The 21,520-nt window shown below is 36.1% G+C and overlaps 1 protein-coding gene across 1 annotated transcript in view; it reads right to left on the bottom strand.

Moving 5' to 3' along the window:
- The window catches only part of UTP20 (UTP20 small subunit processome component), a 97,165-nt gene that overhangs the window by 17,520 nt on the left and 58,125 nt on the right, over positions 1-21,520 (bottom strand). Inside the window, exons 32-45 of the mRNA XM_059186651.1 lie at positions 20,285-20,372; positions 19,298-19,441; positions 18,837-18,887; positions 18,339-18,491; positions 16,154-16,309; positions 15,743-15,883; positions 14,508-14,645; positions 10,939-11,078; positions 10,644-10,726; positions 7,840-8,129; positions 6,641-6,780; positions 6,257-6,413; positions 1,798-1,896; positions 747-914 (exon numbers count right to left, since the gene is read on the bottom strand). Of these exons, the coding sequence (XP_059042634.1) occupies positions 747-914; positions 1,798-1,896; positions 6,257-6,413; positions 6,641-6,780; positions 7,840-8,129; positions 10,644-10,726; positions 10,939-11,078; positions 14,508-14,645; positions 15,743-15,883; positions 16,154-16,309; positions 18,339-18,491; positions 18,837-18,887; positions 19,298-19,441; positions 20,285-20,372 (1,948 nt within the window). The remainder of the gene's footprint in view (positions 1-746; positions 915-1,797; positions 1,897-6,256; positions 6,414-6,640; positions 6,781-7,839; positions 8,130-10,643; positions 10,727-10,938; positions 11,079-14,507; positions 14,646-15,742; positions 15,884-16,153; positions 16,310-18,338; positions 18,492-18,836; positions 18,888-19,297; positions 19,442-20,284; positions 20,373-21,520) is intronic.

The raw sequence follows: 21,520 nt of genomic DNA, 5'->3' as shown, positions 1-21,520 counted from the left end.
ATAAGATTAATGCATTGTAGAAACAATTACAGAGTTCCTCTAACACCAAAACATTCGGAATTATGGTTAATTCATGTCATTAAATAGTGCTGGTTTTAGTACATAATATTGTAAAAAAAAAAAAAAAAGGAATTATTAACATTTACTGAGTGCTCACCCCTGTGGTAGGCACAGAGAACATTACGAAGGTCAGCAAACTACAGCCCCTGACCAATAGGAGGCGGAAGGAAAACAGTGCAGAGAAGGTGAGCTTTGGAACGGAAAGATCTACAGCTAAATCCTTATTTTCCTCCTTCACCACGACTTCTCCACCTTTCTGAACCTGCATTTTCTTATCTGTTAGATGAAAGAAGTACTGTTGATCTCAGAGTGCTTGTGCAGATTAGAAGTGATACTGAAACAATGCTTAGAACATAATACATGTTCAACAAATGTACTTTCCTCCCTCTTAGCAGTCGGACTCCACAAAAGCTATGTTCTTAGCTGCTGACTTAACCCAGCTATAAAGTTCACCTGCATTTCAATTTTTTTGCTTCTGCATTGCATGGTTTACATCTAGGAGTCTGGTTCTTGGTTTAGAATGCCCAACGAGGGCTGCCAGCTAGTGGCTATATGGTACAGGTGCTCTTAGCACTAAAGGAAATCCCAGTGGTCAGATCCAGCATTAAGGTTTATCCTGCATGGCTCCTTCCAAGAGCTCATGATATGTAATGTGGGGATCTCCTGTATTACATTCAAGTCCTTACCTCTTTTAATGGAAGAATAAGTTTTGTAACCTGATCCTTCCCTACAAACTTGCCCAGGATTTCATAGGAATCATAACTCTTGCTTCTTCGTGCCTCCATGACTTTGGAGAGGATCTGCTTCACTTCCTTCTCTTCAGCAATGGCACCGAACAACTCATGGTTAAAAATCTTTGAGAGAAAAAAGCCAAATAGCAATTAAATGCAATCAGCAAGATACGTCAACATAAGCAGTCTCTGATACATCTAGATCAGGGGAAAGCAAGTTTTTACAGGACTGAAATTGGATGGTAGGAATTCCTATTAGATTTCACTTTTTCAAGGTAGTTCAGGGACCAATTACTGAAAGACAAGCAAATACAGAGACACCTGAAGGGTTATTTCTAAGGGGAAACAAAAGAAGAATACTATATAGATTTACATACATAATTATAGAATATATAGACAGGCACTTCTTTGATATTCTTGTTTGATTTACCGAAGAGTAATTTCTCCTTAAAAAACTCATATGATATTTGCAACTTAATTATCAAGACTGATATATTTAATTCAAAATACTTTTAAGTATCTACATTTTTTTAAATGAATGAACAAAGACTGTGTGGCAAATTTAGTTTCTTTTTAACCACCCCCAATTATCACATCATCCAATTTTAAAAATTGATTGTTATTAATTTTTCATTATTCTATTTTTCATTATTATAGGTAAAGCTCTATACTTTTATATAAACCCCAGACTAAATATATCTCTGACTATTCCTTTAAAACAGATTCTTGGAAGTAGTTGAAATTTTTGCTTATTTTAAAGCTTCTGACACACAACATTAGTGTTCTTTCCAGAAAGGTTATACCAAAACTCATGATCTACTAGCAATGGCAGAGTGCCCATCTCACACCATTTGATCAGCTTTTTAAATCTCTGCTAATCTAAGAGATAAAACAGTACATTATTTTCATTTCTGAAGACTATAATTATTTCTTAATTTGTGAACTGATTTTGTGTCCTTTGCCCAGTAAAAAAAAAACAGTGGAACTTCCTTTTTCTAAATCTTACCTCAATCATTATATCTAAACAAGAGTCCAAATCCCCAACTTGTAGCTTGTTGGTGAGGCCTTGAAGCAACATGTAAACAGTGAAAGTCAGCACATGGACCTAAAATGAAATGCACAGTAAGAATATGAATGGTGAAGCATACCACACGAGGAAAAAAGTAAGATCTAAGATGTACTGCAGAGACCACTTAGAGTAGTATCTGTCATTACTGTAGGGAGAAGCTTTGACAAGTATCACCATGTAAGAGACTTTAACCAAATGATCATTTTGAACATTACCGTGCTTGGGCTCTACTACTGTGACTAAACTAGGCCACTGATTTATAAAGAAAGGCACAAAAGCCTTGAACTTTAAAAACCAACTTGTGAATTAAGGAGCTTGCCAATGCTGAGTGCAATCCAAAGCTGTTCTGAAGGAAACACATTTTTGCCCTTAACAGTAACCATAGCTAACATTCCTAAGAGCTTACTGTTGGCTATTAATATTGTTGTATTAACAACACATAGATGTATTAAATCCTTTAATTCTCATTTACTATATCTATGGTGTAGGTGCTATATTATCATCACTTTTCAGAGAGGGAAGCTGAGGCACAGAGAGATCAAGTAACTTGCCACAGGTTGCATGGGGAGGAGAGTCAGGATTTGAAACCGTATAGACCCATGCCAGAGCCTCTGCTCTGTATCACTATGTTATGTTGCCTCTCAAGCTTTTTGCATTCTTTATGCTGCTTCTAATGCTATAAAATAATCACAGTGAATGTCAGATAATGATCAAAGGCTAAGGAAAAATAATTGGTTGTCAGTACATAATTGGTTATCAATATACAGATTTGATTTTATTTTTTAAGTAATCTCTACACCCAACATGGGGCTCACACTCAACCCTAAGATCAAGAGTTGTATGCTATACTAACTCAGATAGCCAGGTACCCCACGATTGGATTCTAAAGGCATAATTTCATATATATCTACTGGAGATCTTCATGTACTTTTATATACTTAAAATGTTTGCTGAGAGCTTTATACTTAAAAGTCCTTTTGTGGGGGATGAAGAACGACATTTCAAGAATACACTTTTGACAGTGTCTACACAATTAACATTAAAACTCAAACTAGTTGTTCTCCCATCACTATTTTAGTTATTTTAACAAATCATGGAATGGACTTAAAAAACAGGTGGTTAGAAAAAAAAGGGTTATTCATTTAAGTATCTCAGGTGCTCCATTCAAATGTGAATAAATCCAAAAGACAGAGATATATTGTATTTATCCTTCTATGCTCAGGCCTAACACAGTACATCACATAAAGCAGCCATGAAATAAATGCTGGCTGAATGAAAAGAATAAAAATGAGTACTGACTAGGGCTCTGACTCCATGTAAGATGGAGAAAGCACACACTGCTCTGTCTCTCCCACTGAGAGCAGCTGTAACACCTGGAAAAGGGGCATGGAATAGCTACTGAGGAAGAACACCAGAACACCAGCACCATCAAACTTGTAGGGCATTTATCACTGTTTCTGTTCAGTATCCCTCCGCTAGAGGCACCTGGGTGGCTCAGTGGGTTAAGCCTTTGCCTTCAGTTCAGGTCATGATCTCAGGGTCCTGGGATCGAGCCCCGCATCAGGCTCTCTGCTCAGCAGGGGGCCTGCTTCCCTCTCTTTCTCTCTCTCTCTGCCTGCCTCTCTGCCTACTTGTGATCTCTGTCAAATAAATTAAAAAAAAAAAAAAAAGGATCCCTCAGCTAACATGAAGTGGATGCCGGGACGCAGGGAACTCCAGGAGAAGCCCCATGGCTTGATGAGTACGAGCAGGAACACAGAATGCTCTAAGAGAGGACAGGAATCCCTGTTTGTTTTTTTCTTTCTTTTTTCCGTTCTTCCACACCCCAGCCCCTACAATCCTATAGTGGTGGTGGTGGCAAGGGACTAGAAATGGCAACTGGCAGGAACCACAACTCTGAGGGAGGGGACCTTCCTCTGCCTCAGCAGAAGCGCATGCTGAGAGCAGCCAACTCTAGCTTCTCTTCTCTCTGTTTCACCACCTCTTGGCCCCATGGCAGAGTGGGAGCAATAAAGCCCTAGCTTTCTACCCGGAGGACTGAAATGAACGGAAATCTAAAGTGCTAGCAAGATATAAAGAAATCTAAAGTGCTAGCAAGATATAAAGAATGAAATGTAAATTTTAGAACTAAAAACCCAACAACCAAAATAAGAAATTCACTGGATGACCCAACAGCAGGATGGAGATGAAAAAGGGAGTAAGTGAACTTGAAGACAATCAATAAAAATTTATGCCAAAAAACCAGGAAGAACTGAAAAAATAAAAAAACACGAACAGGGCCTCAAGAACCAATGGGACAAAAATAGAAAGTCTAATGGGGGCGCCTGGGTGGCTCAGTGGGTTAAAGCCTCTGCCTTCCGCTCAGGTCATGATCCCAACAGGGATCCCTGCTCAGCAGGGAGCCTGCTTTCTCCTCTCTCTCTGCTGCTTCTCTGCCTACTTGTGATCTCTGTCAAATAAATAAATAAAATCTTAAAAAAAAAACAAAAAAACAAAGTCTAATATTCATTTCATTGCAGTTCCAGGAGAGGACAGAGTACAGTGCAGAAAAGTTTATGTAGAAATAATGGCTCAAAGTGTTCCAAATTTGGTTAGGAAGCTCAGCAAATCTCAAACAGGGCAAACTCAGATATATCATAATCAAAATATTGGAAAATAAAGGCAAAGATAAAGTCTTTAAAAGCAGTCAGAGGAGAAAACAATGCATTACTTAGAGGGGGACAATGATATGAATAATAGGATTATTCATAGGAAAGGCCAGAAGGAAGTGATACAACATTTTTAAAGTGCTGAAAGAAAAGTATTGTCAATGATGTCAATTTCTGTCTGATGACAGAAAACTAAGAGCACCTGCTGCCGTCATACCTGCCCTACAAGACTGATGACAGTTCTTTATTATTTATTTATTTATTTTAAAAAGATTTTATTTATTTATTTGACAGAGAGAGATCACAGTAGACAGGCAGGCAGAGAGAGAGAGAGAGGGAAGCAGGCTCCTTGCTGAGCAGAGAGCCCGATGTGGGACTCGATCCCAGGACCCTGAGATCATGACCTGAGCCAAAGGCAGTGGCTTAACCCACTGAGCCACCCAGGTGCCCCTGATGACAGAAGTTCTTTAGACTTGAAAGGAAACAATTACCAGAAAGAAACCTGGAAATTCAGAAATGAAAGAAGAGTAGCAGAAATGATAAATATCTGGGCAAACTAATAGACTATTTGTTTTTCCTCTTGAGCTCTTTAAAATATGCTTGACAATTATAAGAAATAACTCGATCACTGCTTGATGAATTTTTCAATATATAGGTAACAGACAAACGACTATAAAATAAAAAAAGGGTAAAGGGTTTCATATGGTGGTAAGATTTTTATATTCCACTTGAAGTCATAAAATACTGATTCTAAGTAGAATATTAAATGTATGTATGTATATGGTAATTCCTAGAGCAACCATCAAAAAATTATACAAAGAGAGACTGATATTTTTAGTGTGTTAGGTTTAAAACCTATAGAACAGGAAGCTTATCTTTGAGCAAATTCAGGTACAGAAGTAAGGCTAACTACCAGGAGTCTTGACTGGGTACTTGAAAAGAACAAGCTACAGTGTTTCTCAAACTCGAGATCACTCAGGGGTCTTACTGAAATGCAGATAGTTAGATCAGGTGTAGGGCTCTAAATTGTGCATTTTTTTTTTAAGATTTTATTTATTTATTTGACAGAGAGCGAGAGAGAAGCAGGCTCCCTGTTAAGCAGAGACCCTGATGTGGGGCTCCATCCCAGGACCCTGGGATCATGACCTGAGCCGAAGGCACAGGCTTTAACCCACGGAGTCATCCAGGTGCCCCTAAATTGTGCATTTCTAACAAGCTCCCAGGTGTTGCTGATGGTGCTTGTCCAAGATCCAAACTTGGGAGTAGCTAACCAGCCATGTCACTACTCAAAGAGCTTTGTTATTCCACCTAGAGATCCTATTACTTTTATTACTTATATGGTTCAACCTGAAACAAATGTATATGTTCTTTATTTTTATTAATTTTTAATTTATTATTATTATTTTTTGGTATATGTGCTTTATTATTTACATTTTTGTTAATACATTTGACATGGATTCAACAAAAGTATTTTTAAGAACTCAAAAAATACAAAACTTGGTATATCAAATGATTTGGGAAAAAAGGTTATATAACCCAGGCCTAGAAGTGTCTATAAAAATCAAATATAGTTTTCTTAAAACATAGATTTTTAAAATTAGAAACTTGTGAATATTCTTGATTGCTACCACAGTGGATCAACTTTAATGAAGACAGACCCAAAAGCATTACCACTTAGAGTGTTCAAATTGTAAATATTTGAATTTCAGTCCAAACTGAATGAATATAAGGCACATAATACAATTTACCTGATATCCACGGACAAGGGTAGTCTGTAATTCTTTTAAAATATATTGTAGGTAGTGCACACCCAGATCTTCTATGATTTTTGCTAGAGTGCTGCGTGCAATGTCTCTGATTTCCTGTGCTCTGTTCTTGAGGAGGGCACACACTTTCAACAAAATACTAGAAAATGAAAAGTTGAAAAGGACTAGTCTAAATACAGATGCAAATAAAAATACAACCATCCTTTGGTCTCTTATTCAGTACCCAAATTTCCCAATTAAAATCTGAAATCACAGCAAATTGTGACAGTACTTCTCCTCTTCCTCACAAAAGAGATTTAAGAGTCAGGAAGAAAGAACCAATTTTTGAGTTTCATTGAACTTTTCTAATATGTCACACAATATTACCTTGGCAGATTAGCTTCCATAACTTCCTGTGGAAGGGACTGCATTAGTTTAACCATGGCAAAAGCTAAAGGAACTCGAACTACTTCCTCATCATTCACAACCTTGGATTTTATGAGCTTGTGTTCTTCTTCCCTTTTAGTCTGTAAGAAAAATTTAGGTTAAACTAAAATAGAAATAAATGGATCAGGGACCTGCAAACATGCAACCTTGCATTTAAAGAGTAAGCTCTTTTGATACATCTTATTTCATTACATTACATTTCCACAACTACTGTCTTAAAAAACAAATTAAATTATGCAATTTGAGAATAATCATCTAAAATTTATAAAACTAGTAGGAATAAGAAAATGTTTTCCAAAGGAGTAACCAGAAAAATGTAAAGCCATATTTTCACTGATGTAGATTAAGACTGCTATGAAATATATAAAAATCATAAGAAATCTGTATCAATTGGGATTTTTCCAGACTTTGAATGATACTGTTGGTATATAAGAAATACAGTGCCTCAAATAAGAAGTTATATTTACAAATATACAAAGTAATCTATTTAATATTTTATACCAGGGGCTGGAAAACTTCTATAGAGGGTCTAATAAATAAGCATTTTGGGCTTTAGGGTCTCTGCTGAAGCTACTCAATTCTGCTGCAGTAACACAAAAGCTGAATTAGACAATATGTAAAACAATGAGTGTAACTGTGTTGCAATAAAACTTCATCTACAACAGGCTGCAGGCCAGATATAGTCCATGGACCACAGTTTGCCAATCCATGTTTTACACTGAGAAGGAAAGGCTCTGACTTATTGAGAATCCACAGCTAAATGTTATACCTGTTAACCAGGAAGAAGATGAATTGTGAACAGCAGAAAAGTAGCCAAGATGTTGTAAAGGGAAACATATTCTGATTTTTAAAAACCTTTTCTTTTTTTGGAAATGATAGTCATCTAATTAACAGCTTTGGAGATAGAAAGCGTATGTCTACCATATGAAAACCATAACAAAGAAACACCACTGCTTAGCTGCAGCAGGAGATGAACCTAAAGATGATGAGACAAATCAAGGGAGGTAAGCTGTGAAATGCTGAGGAAAAAGAAAAATCCCAAGGCTGAAGTCAATAACAGTTTAGGAGCCTCAGCCTGACAGGGCCCCCCAAACACCCAGTTTCACTCAGACATCCTGTGTCCCAAACAGAATGATTACCGTAGATGCCAGGCATTTATGTAGCCTGGGCAGGATATCCCCAGTTATGGTTCCTTGGATATTTTTAATTGTTCTCTCCAATTCTTCCTTATTCCGAGGAAGGAAAGAGATGGACCCCGAGATACACTCAGGTTCTCTAGCTGATGTCTCTTCACAATCAGGTGGATCGGGATTTTGCAATTCTTTGCTGTCGTCTGACAAACTCTTACATTTGTTTTCCTTCTCTTCCTCATCCATTTGCTCTAATTCCATGGTTTCATGCTCCGGCAACTCAATCACTTCTATTGCATCTATGTTGAGTAAACAACAAAAGTCACCTTACATCAAGTAAGGAAACAACACAATTTGTCACACAGTCTTTCCCACCAACATCTAATAAAAACGAATCATCACTACAGGTAGGCAAGATAAGTGCTGAGGAAAGAGCACTAAATGTGAGGGTTATGGTGTTTTGGTGTCTTACAGTTTGGAGCCTAATGACAAATAGAGACAAGTAAACTCACAATTATGAGGGTGGAAGAGCAAGTGCAGGAATATGTGAGGCGACTAGGCCAGCGGGGGGGGGGGGGGGGGTCTTAAAAAAAAAAAAAAAAAGCTTCCAAAGTACTGTGGTTGGGGATTTCCAAAAACAAAAACCTATACTCATGAGCATGAAAATCATAATGGCAGCCAAGAGTTCTCATGTGGAAATGTCCCTGATTATAGGGTTCAGTTTATTAAAGAAAATTAGGCAGTACAGTACTGTGAAGCAAGTCCAGGCTTGGCTCTGCTAACAAGCCATGTGACCAGAGTAGGCTTTGTATTCTTTATCAATAAGATGGAGATGTCATCTACCTTATAAGACTACTATGATGGTTAAATGAGATAAAGTCAACAATGCACCCAAAATATGTTTCTGACACTTCACTAACTTTCAAAAATGGCAGCTATTAGTCTTTATTTTGTTTACTGGCCATATAGCTTTATACTTACCATATTCCTTTACATTTCTGAATTGTAATTTTTTATATAAAAAATAATGGGGTAACTACCAACTAAGATTCTTTTAAGATTTTTATAAGAACAAATAAGACAATGTCTTTAAAAGCCCAGGTCATAGTAGGTGCTCAATAAATACTCCAAACAGATCTAAGAAGAAAAGAGATAGTTAAGCAAATAAAGTATTTTAATTTTTAATGTTTCTGTTTATGCAAAATTACAAAATGTAGATTCCACTGCCTGAAGAAAAACTGTTAAGGGGCTTTAGTTTAGTATATTAGTGGTTTAAAACACACATAGTGCCTACAAATTCAAGCCAGTCTTTGTTATTAATTAGTGTGACTCTACAGTGATTTTACTATGAATCATAGAATTAGAAAATTCTGAATAGGAAGGAATGCTGGAGTCGTGCAAACTGAGGGCCAGAATATTTCAATGTCTTTAGCAAAAATAATTAGCCCACTGGTCCATTTAAGTGTTCATTCTTTTCTTTTAACAGGTTAAGGAAATTTCTAATCAGTTCTCATCTGATATCATGAATAGATGCTGAATTTAATCAACTATTTCCCTTGTGTCTCTTTAGAAGACCACATGCTTTTTGGATGTTAATATGTTAAATTCCATTAACCAACTATACCAACTTCATGAGTTAGTGGAGGCCTCCTCTATCTATCATCTAAAATGGCAGGCATAGGTTGAAATTATTGAGTCCTTAAATATTTGTAGAGCCTCCCTATAAAACAGAGTGAACAATGGTATTTTCATTAGAAGATTTTTTTTTTTTTTTAAAGATTTTATTTATTCATTTGTCATAGAGAGAGAAGCGAGAGCAAGCACAGGCAGACAGAGTGGCAGGCAGAGGGAGAAGCAGGCTCCCCGCCAAGCAAGGAGCCCGATGTGGGACTCAATCATGACCTGAGCGGAAGGCAGCTGCTTAACCAACTGAGCCACCCAGGCGTCCCAGAAGATGGCTTTTAACTACAGAGTCAATTTCTTTGGTGGTTAGAGATGCATCCAGATTTTCTATTTCTTCTAAAGCCAGATTTTGTATTTTTGTTTTTAAGTTTATTTATTTATTTGACAGAATGAGAGAGAGACAGTGAGAGAGGGAACACAAGCAGGGGGAGTGGGAGAGGTAGAAGCAGGCTTCCCGCTGAGCAAGGAGCCCGATGCAGGGCTCGATCCCAGGACTCTGGAATCATGACCTGAACTTTAGGCAGACGCTTAATGACTGAGCCACCCAGGTGCCCCTGTATTTTATTTTTCTAAGAATTTTTATGTCTCATGCAAGTATTCAAATTTATAAGTATATAGATCATAACATTATTTTACCTTTTTCATTTAACTATGACCTTTTAAAATTCCCAATGTTGTTTATTATGCCTTCTATTTTCACTTTTCACTGACAAATTTTGACAGAGCTTTGCCAATTTATAATCTTTTCAAATATTTATTTTTAGCTTTGATGAACTTTTCTTATTGTATCTACTTTATATTTCATTAATTATCACTCTGCTTTAAATTCTTATCTTATGCTTTCTTGGATCTGTTGCTTAATGTTCTTTCCATAATGCAGGTGGTAAAACTGGGTTTCTATATAAATAATCTACAGCTCATTTTTTTAATCATACAATTTAGACTGGCCTTCTCTATTCTTAAATAAATTTTTACACAAATACTCAAAGCATCTGCTTTAACTTCCTCCTGACTCATTCACTGTTCACTGTAGAAAAAGGTGGTCAGCTGAATTTTGCTAACTTTAATTCATCATCATCAGTTATCCAAGAATATAATGAAAATTTAGTAAAGAAGTTTTAAAAACTTACTTTCATCATTCTGGATTTTTCTTACTTGTTCTTCAAGAGTTTTGTGATCAAAGTGGAATGCTTCTAACACTATTACTAGCAAACTGTTAAAAAAAGAAGGTACACAGAAATGTTTGTTTGATTCACATCATTTGATGATCAAAAGGAAACATTTGAAGACCTACAAACATTAGCATAACCTCATTAATACAAGCTGTAAGTAAACTGAGATTAGTAAGACCACTTCAAGAAATAATACAATGCTGATATTTTAAAAACAAAACAAAACAAAAATAAGAAGTTTGACCATACATACCTGACACCCAACTTTTGATTGATCTGTCCTGTCTGTAAAACATGAATGAAATGTTTCAAGTAATATATATATGCTGACCAAGAAAGATGTCTGCACATAGCTCCAATAACTTCTGAGGCAGCAATGGTTATATTTTCATGCTGTAAAACAAATCAAGATCATCAACATAGAATAACATTTGCCAACAAAACACAAGAGCTAATTTCATACATTAAAAAGCTTAGACAGTAGATGATCAGTAATTATAAGGAAGGAATGCCCAAAGTATACTCCATTTTCCCCCTAGCTCTAAGAAAAGGCACTATCAATTAAAGGAATGACACTATACTTTAAAGGATATTAATACACTTTGGGCTTTTTCCCACTCAGACCTCTCTGATGGGTTAAAGTCTACAAACAATAAATGAAGTAAATTCAAGTGTAAAAGTTGACAAATACTAAAGTTAACTTTAATGCACAGCTCAACATTCAACAGTACACTGCACTGGAGACATCTCTTTCATGCCATCATAGAGAACAGGGACTGGACTTAAACTATCTTAAACAAAAATATATGAAATAGCAGTTTTCAGACTCTGGACATCAAACAACACAGTTCAGTCTTCCCTGACAGAAAGGTAACAAATGAAGCGTGTCTTATAATTGCCCTAATTCACAGTGTTGCAGCACAAGAGGAGAAACTCAAAAGGGGCTCAGTGGTCTCCCTAATGCAAGGAGACAGAGTTGAGGCTGTGGCAGCTAGAGACCACAGGGCAGAGCACCAGAGAAGAGAGAGCTATAAGGAGAGGCAAGTTGCACGGGCATACCAAGAAGCAGAAAAATACCTCTCACAAGAAGAGAAATCAACCAATTGAAATAGACCCCAAAATGACACATATGATAGACAAATAGTAGACAAAGGCAGTAAGACATATGATAAAATTACATTCCATAAGATCAAGAAGGGACAGGAAAGCAAGAACATGTTAGAGAGAAAGAGGTAAGGTATAAAAAAGGCCCAAACTGAATGTCTAGAAATGGAAAAGACAGTTCTGGGAGGGAAGACACACTAGATGGGATTAAAAGCAGATTAGACTCGGAAGAAAAAAAGATTAACGAACCTGAAGACACAGTGATACAAAAGTAAAACAAAATGAAACCCAGAAAAAAAAAGTAATGGGGGAAAAAAAAAAGAAAAGAAAAAAAAGAAGAGTCTCAGTGTGTTTGGAACAATTCTGAGTGGCCTAATATATAGTGGGGTCTCCAAAAGCAAGAAGGGGACCCAAAGTATTCTTGAAAAAATAATGGCCAAAAATTTACAAATTTGAAGAACACTACAACTCAGTAGCTCCAAGAAGCTCAATAAAGCCCAAGCAAAAGAAACATGAAGAAAACTACACTAAGGCACATTGTAATCAAATGGCTTAAAACCAGTGATAAAGAGAAAAATTTCAAGGCAGGCTGAAAAAAAAGGGTACATTACACTAGGAAGAATAAAGATAGGAATGACTTTTTGTTGGAAGTGATATAAACCAGAAGACAGTAGAGCAATTCTCTTTAAAGAAAAGAAAGGAAAAAAAATAACTGTCAATCTAGAATTCCATACCTAGAAACATTACCTATAAGAGCAAAAATGAGAAAAGACAAATACGAACTGAAAGACCTCATCATTAGTGACCCGTGCCACAAAAAAAAAATCTGAAGGAGGTCTTCCTGTTAGGAGTAAAATGAAACAGGAATATGTCTGGATCTACCCAAAGGAATGACTGGAAAACTGTAATTAACTGGAAGTGACCAGAAATCACAAATATGTAAGCAAATATAAAAGATCTTTCCTTATTTTGAAAGCTCTCTCTAAAAGATAATTGGCTATTTTTTAAAAAGATTTTCTTTATTTGAGAGAAAGAGAGAGAGAAGGCGAGCAGGGAGAGGGGTAGAGGGAGAAGCAGGCTCCCCACTGAGCAAGGAGGGAGACGTAGGACTCAGTCCCAGGACCCTGAGATCATGACCTGAGCTGAGGGCAGACACTTAAGTGACTGAGCCACCCAGGCACTCCAATAATTGACTGTTTAAACCAAAAATAACGATGGATAGTGTCGTTTAAAACTGATGTAAAGCCAAAACCTATATAAAAATAGCTACATGATAACTGGTAAGTCAATAGAGATAAAATAAAATCATTAAAAAAAATCCAATTAATTCCATACAAGGAAAGAATAAAGAGGGACAAATGGAAAATAAATAAAAACATCAACAATTTAAACCTAACCATATTAATACTGATATTAAATGTAAATGGCCTAAAACCAATTAAAAGGCAGAGGTTGTCAGATTTGACAAAACTGCCAAGACTCAGTTATATGCTATCTACCAGAAATTAACAGTAAATCAAAAAGTCACAAATATGTTAAAAATAAAACACAAAAAGGGTATACCATGTTAACATCAACCAAAACTAAATATAATTTATTTTTTCCATCTACACCTCTTTCCTATTTTACTGCCATCAAAGTATAAGTTGGCTGGGCTTACTAACTCTTTAAACTGGAATTTTGGGGAGTATTCTTTCATTTACTTAGTTAATTCTTCTTATAAAAATGTTTTTTATTTACTTATTTTTTTTTAAAGACTTTATTTATTATTTATTTGACAGAGAGATCACCAGTAGGCAGAGAGGCAGGCAGAGAGAAAGATAGAGAGAGAGAGGGAAGCAGGCTCCCTGCCAAGCAGAGAGCCCAGATGTGGGGCTTGAATCCCCGGACCCTGAGATCATGGCCTGAGCTGAAGGCAGAGGCTTAACCCACTGAGCCATCCAGGTGCCCCTACCTAGGTAATTCTTTAAAAATTTTTGAAACAACAGGGGAAACCTAACTTTGCACAATACCATGTGGTCAACACAGTATAAATTCAAGTCACAACTCCTGGTATCACCTCAATTAGACTTGAATTTTTGGGTGTTGTATTTCATCAATCTAAACAATAAATATTAAGGCCTTACAATGTGCACAACACTGTTTTTGGCACTATGTAGTATAATAATGAAGAGAGTCCTAAGTTCAAATACAGATTCTCATTCTGTATGTCTTTGAGAAAGTTAAATACCTCACTTATTCCCAGTTTACTTTCCTGTAAAATAGTGACAACAGCACCTATAGGGTTAAGCTATGATGAAGATGAAGTAAGATTATGTTAAGTACTTAGAATAGTTCCTGTATCTGGTATAGTGCTAAAGAAAAGGTAGTTATTGTTTAACTTCCTTTCTTATGAGCCATTTGGGAAAACAATGATTTTGGTAATTATCAGAATTAAGTCCTATAATACAAAAATAAAAGTATGCTATGTTAGTAATGTGATCATTTATTTCTATGAGGGGAACTATTTTGTGGTTGGCCTCTTTGGGCTAATAATAGTGAAAATAAAGATTAAAGCTACTATTTACAGAGCATTTACTATGTGCCAAGTACCATTCTCAGGGCTTCAGAACTATTTTAAGCCTCTAATTGTGTTGACATCAATATGAATGTCACAACCCCATATGTACGTCATGGTATAGGTAGATGTTTAATGGTTTCCCTGATCTAATGTCCTACCTTGAGCATTTTCTCGTCAAAAATTGGAGTCATGGCATAAGGCATGATATAATTCTGAAGAGATTTAGAAGACAGGACAATTTTGCCTTCCATTAGTTGTTTTGCCAGTTTCTTCAAGGCTCTTGCTCGTCTGTGGATCTATGAGTTAGATAAAATAAGAATTAGTTACTGAATACACTCACCTACAACCAGCTCCATTTCAGTATCATGTTATTATTCCACGAAAAGATTAAAGGAGTGAAATACAGTCCATGTGTTACATAAACAAACACCTGTGCCTTGATTTGCTTCCAGAGATATAATCCATAGCATTTGTTTAACAAAGGATCCTAAAGCATTTATATACTTAGGAAATGGCAAAGAAATGTGACACTATTATTGTGGTTTATGATACCATGAAAGAAAACAGACCCTAGGAAAATTGATCATTTCCTATGCTAATCTGACTGACAATCACGAAGACCAAGGAATGAGAGGCTCAAAACTTTTTGGAAAAGTAAAATATATCTTTTTAAATCAGATAGAACAGTTTGAAGTGCTTATTTAAAAAAAAAAACAGGGGCGCCTGGGTGGCTCAGTGGGTTAAGCCGCTGCCTTCGGCTCAGGTCATGATCTCAGAGTCCTGGGATCGAGTCCCGCATCGGGCTCTCTGCTCAGCAGGGAGCCTGCTTCCTCCTCTCTCTCTCTCTGCCTGCCTCTCTGCCTACTTGTGATCTCTCTCTGTCAAATAAATAAAAAAAAAAAAAAAAAAAAAAAAAAAAAAAAAAAAAAAACAAACAAACTATTTTATTTATTTATTTGACAGACAGAGATCACAAGTAGGCGGAGAGGCAGGCAGAGAGAAGGAAGCAGGCTCCCTGCTGAGCAGAGAACCTGATGCGGGGCTCGATCCCAGAACCCCAGGATCATGACCTGAGCTGAAAGCAGAGGCTTTATTTATTTATTTTTAAAGATTTTATTTACTTGTTTATTTGACAGACAGAGATCACAAGTAGACAGAGAGAGGCAGGCAGAGAGAGAAGAGGAAGCAGGCTCCCCGCAGAGCAGAGAGCCCAATGTGGGGCTTGATCACAGGACTCTGGGATCATGACCTGAGCTGAAGGCAGAGGCTTTAACCCATTGAGCCACCCAGGTAACCTGAAGCAGAGGCTTTAACCCACTGAGCCACCCAGGCACCCCTGAGATGCTTAATTTATAGGCAGGAAAAAAGAACTCAACACGAAAGTGTTTTCTACCTGAATATGCTTCATATTCTCAAAGAAGTCCATTTCTGGATCATGGCAATCAGTGAGCTGTACCAAGTCTTTAAATTCTGGTTGATCTGGAAAGGTTTGAATTAAACAGGAAAGCACTGTGGTATAATCCTGTTGTATATTCTGCAAATGCCAAATTGAGAAAAACAAATTTTTTTTTAAAAGAATTTGGTGGGTATTAAGGAGGGCACGTATTGCATGGAGCACTGGGGTATGGTGCATAAACAATGAATTTTTGGAGCTGGAAAAAAATAAAATTAAATTTAAAAAAATTAAAAAAATAAAAATAAAAGAATTTGCTCTCTAGATAATGTAAAGAAACACAGAAAAAAAACCACTATAATGTTTACAATTTTCTTTTAACATAAAACATTCCCATTGTAAACACAATACCTCTGTCTGGCTCTTCAATCCTTTCCTCAACTTCTCTAGGAGTGAACGATGGATGATTTCCCTATATTCTTTCTCCGTGACATTCAGGGCAGCTAACTTTTTGATGATACTCATCAGGCACATGCTGGCATTATCACTTAAAGACATGTCTCCTAACTTGAAACAAGAAAAAACAAAACAAAACAAAGTTATTCTGTGTAATAACTATAATATGGAATATTATTTCCCAATGAGCAGTTTATAAAATGTTGATACTCCTCTATGTAAAGATCCCTCCTAAGAAATGTTCCCCAAGTACATCACATCTAAGGAAGAACTAAATGTAGGGCTGTGAGGAATATGCACGCATACCTCAGAGATCTTGTGACTTTGGTTCCAGACCACCAGATCAAAATGAAAATCGTAATAAAGTGAGTGAAATGAACAAATGAATTTTTTGGGTTCCCAGTACATATAAAAGGTATGTTTACACTATTCTATAATTTATTAAGTGTGTAATAGCATTATGCCTAAAAAAACAAGGTACATGCCTTAATTAAAAAATACTATCATCTGTTATTTTAGTGCATCATAATCACTGCTCGCAGATCATTGTGATAAATATAATCATAATGAAAAAATATTAGGAGAATCACCAAGATATGACACAGAGATATAAAATAAACAAATGCTGTTGGAAAATGGCACTGATAGGACTTGTTCAAAGAAGGGTTGTCACAAACCTTCAATTTGTAAAAAAAAAAAAAAAAAAAAAAAAAAAAAAAAAATGCCAAAACCAAAAAACACAGTATCTGCAAAGCCTAATAAAATGAGGTAGTCCTGTAGTAAATAACTGAAAAATCATGCTTACTGAGAAGTCACACTCTGATTTGGAAAATAAGATGCAATAGACTTTTTGTTTAGTTTTATTTCCCAAAGCAAACAGAATAAAAGATTCACTAAATCTTGTTTTCAATATTCAGTATCATGTGGTAACTGAAAACGACAGAGTTGGCTGGTATAATTTTGGTTAGTTGTGCTCCAATTCCTAGGGTGAGCAATGTAGGTAGTGAATGTGGAGCAAGTATTGCTAACTCAGCTAAGCAGGCAGTGATTTGGAATTCTTTGTGCTAGAATTTGATATGAAATATAAAGAATCAGACCCAAACGGGGAGATTACTTTTTCATATATTACATAATCATTAACATCAGATGAATAGTTATAAAATGCCACAAAGAGATTACTGATGACATTACATGGTTAACTATAAATCAAAGGTTTAATTTTCCCCAGTTTTGGGTTTTAATTCAGTCCAGCAACATGGTACTTAAAATAGTATGAACCCTTTATATTTCTGAATCAATAAAAGAGGGCAAACTGTCAAATAATACAGTGACAAAACTTCAAAACACTGAGATATAATTGAAATACTATACAATTCACCCTTTTAAAGTGTACAATTCAATGTTTCTTGGATATTCACAAGGTTGTGCAGCCATCACCACTATCTAACTTCAGAGCATTTTTATCCCCCTGCCCCAAACAAAACCCTGTGCCAATCAGAAGTCCTTCTTCACCATTCCCATTTCTCCCTCCCTGGCAGCCCTTGTAACCACGGATTTACTTTCTGTCTCTATGAATTTCCCCTATTCTAGCACATGGCTTTTGTATTTTTCAAAGTGCTTCCACATATTATTTTATTCAAAATATTTGTCTTTTAGATCATGAGAATAACAATATGGTCTTCACCAAACAAAACAGTCTGCAGCCACAAGAAATTATACACAAAAATCTGTGTCTTGCTCACAACACAAATTAAGAAATCAGGCCATGCAATTATCATATGATCTCTCTGATATGAAGAATTTGAGAGGCAGAACGAAGGACCATGGGTGGGGGTAGGGGGAGAAAAATGAAATAAGATGGGATCAGGAGGGAGACAAGCCATAAGAGACTCTTAATCTCATGAAACAAACTGAGGGTTGCTTGGGGGGCGGGGGTAGGGATAGGGTGGTTTGGTTATGGACATTGGGAGGGTATGGGCTATGGTGAGTCCTGTGAAGCGTGTAAGCCTAATGATTCACAGACCTGTACCCCTGGGCAAATAATACATTATATGTTAATTTAAAAAAAAAAAAGAAATCATATAGTTGTATTATCAAAACAATGAAAAATAATTCATAAATTTTTCCTATAAAAACCTACCTCCATATTATAGAAACAATTATGCATAACTGGAATTAAGTAGTTAACATCAACAGTTTGCATCTCTTTAATATAAGAGGTGATAGTCTGGAATGTTGCGAAGCGAACATCAAAGTTGATATCATCAAGATGTCTTTGATCAAAGGCATTAAGCTACAAGAAATGAAAACATTGAAACACTGTGAAACACTGAAAATGTAGATGAAGGTATACAAATCTTAAATAAAAAAAAAATGACAATACCTTTTTTTTTTCTTAAAGATTTATTTATTTATTTATTTATTTGAGAGAGAGACAGTGAGAGAGAGCATGAGCGAGGAGAAGGTCAGAGAGAGAAGCAGACTTCCCGTGGAGCTGGGAGCCCGATGTGGGACTCGATCCTGGGACTCCAGAATCATGACCTGAGCCGAAGGCGGTCGTCCAACCAACTGAGCCACCCAGGCATCCCCAAAAATGACAATATTTTTGAAGCAAAAGAGAAATATAAGACTTTCTTACCTTGACAACATCAGTAATATATTTTAATCCACTCTCAAAATCAGAAAGAGTCTGAAAGGAATGAAAACAGCATATTATTACTGAATAAAACCTTAACTTTTCTTTCTTTTTTTTTTTTTTAAAGATTTTATTTATTTATTCGATGGAGAGAAATCACAAGTAGGCAGAGAGGCAGGCAGAGAGAGGGGGAAGCAGGCTCCTTGCTGAGCAGAGAGCCCGATGCAGGCCTCGATCCCAGGACCCTGAGATCATGACCCGAGCCGAAGGCAGAGGCTTAACCCACTGAGCCACCCAGGCGCCCCGAATCTTAACTTTTCTCTCCTCCTCCCTTCAATTCCCTCTTTCCACTCAAATTTATATGAAACATCATGTTGACACCAAGGAAGCGGTCAATATGTATTAAATGTCACAGTGATCTTTTTAAAAAGAGGTGGTTTGGGGTAAAAATGAGTACTACAGACCTGGAAAACTGTACAAAGCAATTGTCTTGACAACTTATTCTTAATAACCGAGAAGAGCTTTGCTAGAGGCTTGAGGAAGTTTGTAGGCTCCAGACAATGTTTCAACAGGTTTTGTACTGTCACCAAAATATCAACCTCTGTATCCTTAAGAAGGAACATTAAGAGAAAGCACATTTTAGTTATTTAGAAAACTGGTCAACTTGGCTTTAATATTATAGCACAAAAAATAAATAACTTTCAATAAGCACAAGTAGTATTCAGAAAAGTTATTTCATAGGCCTTTGAAAGTTTTAACTTTCATTTTAACGTCAGATAAAATCCACAATAATGTCCATTAACAGTTTCTTCCTTTAATTCTAATAGAAAATACACATGGTTTTGGAACATAATTTCTTCTATGTCCAGTCCAAAAAGGGCCAAGAAAAATGAGGTTGCTGAAGAAAAATCCTCACTTCTGGTTCTCTACAGATCTGTGGTCTTCTCTACTGAATTACTGTATAGTAAGAGATGTTCAGTGTAGCTACTAAAGCCTCACTGAGTTTGAGCCATTTGATTTGACTTGAGATTAAACTAAAAGTTGGAAAATCATTTTAGAAACTCCTAGCTCCATGTAATATTAATATAATCTGACTTTTCATTAGCAGTTCTGCAACTGTGATGCATACTTAAGATTATATGATGCGCTTCTTGGGTTCCAGATTTGTTATTGATCAAAGTGAGAGGAAAAAAAAAAGAAGTGAGAAAAAAAATGGATTAGAAGCTACAGAAAGAAAAATGAAGGACTGATGAGGATGCTTCCAGCCTCTTGATCCCCCCTTTCCTACCTCTTTCCCAAAGCGTCTCCTCTATTTCTAATTTTATATTTCTGTATAAAATCTTTTTGCAAATACATCACAGGATCTACCCAATGAAAATTATTGCTCATGGATGAACCTTAATAATCAAGTACCACTTTAATGACAAAGCCAATGTCCTGTGAATTTTTACCTGAGGAACATTGCCACGGTGGAGGAAAGGAAGAAGAAGTGTGATGAGCAGAGAACTTTGCTCTTTGTCTCTCATGAACTTGCTGATCCTAGAGAAGGTGAAAAACTGATATGTAAGATACACAAGTGAAGAGTATTTCTCTAAGTAGTTAAACGTTTTGTAGAAAACATGTGACAGACACAGGTGGCTTTTATGTGTTCATGTAGGAAAAGTTTAACTGACTTCTATGCAGGGTCCACTTTTATTTCTCTCCAACTTCAGGCTCATGGCTACTAATCTATTTCTCTTGCAACATCTGATTTTGTAGGTAAGAGGAAACTCCGATGCTATAATCTGAATATCAGCAATTTCTTTTTTTAAATTATTTTTGTTATTACTATTTTTTGACAATTAGTAATTTCTCACTTTACAAAGAAAATAACATTTTTAAGAGCCAAGACTTGTTTAAGGCTATACATGCGGTATTCAATTTAACTCCCACGATAGCCTTCCATGTTGAAATGTTTAGCCCAATCTTGCCCAAAGAAAACTGAGATTCAGAGAAGCTGATGTCACATCTAAGAAGTGGCAGAGCAGGCCTTTCAAACCCAGTCTTTATGGTGCCTAATCTCTCACTTTCTTTTCACTACCATACAGCCTGTGATAAAATTTAATGAGTATATTTTGTGTGGTTTCCCATTTTGTATAACTTAGAAATACAATAGTATGAATAAGACATGTCAAAGCAATTCCTGGAAGATTCTAATATATCATTTTGTTGTTGAGGTAACAGAAAAAATAAACGTTGAACAGTTAAGTCCTGTAACAATTCATAATTTAAAATGCAAACATTTTTTGTACTCTAGTTTAACAACCCTGCTACAGAAGACACGATTTTATATTACTAGGTCTATTGTCAAAAAGAATCTTTAAAAATCCTTGCAAGATCTTGACCCTTAAAAAACAAACAGAACAACCACAACACGCTCTTTTAAATGAATTATTTTTATCAATTAAACTTTAAAAACAATGAAAAGTATGCGATCTCATGTAACTCAAAATTCTAACTGAACAAAATATACAAATCTATTAACCTACTTTAGAATTTTGAAGCTTATTCTCTCATAATAAAATGAAGATAGATACCATAAAGTTTTCTAATGAATATACAGGCAGAGAAGAAGAATTCTACGTTATCTTAAAAATGGAGGGCATTTAAAAATACTTAAAATCTTTTCAGCTTATTACCACATTAAA

Source organism: Mustela lutreola, chromosome 8 (assembly GCF_030435805.1).
Source record: "Mustela lutreola isolate mMusLut2 chromosome 8, mMusLut2.pri, whole genome shotgun sequence".
NCBI lineage: Eukaryota > Metazoa > Chordata > Mammalia > Carnivora > Mustelidae > Mustela > Mustela lutreola.
The sequence above is the reverse complement of the archived record's forward strand: the minus strand, read 5'-3'. Positions and strand labels throughout refer to the sequence as shown.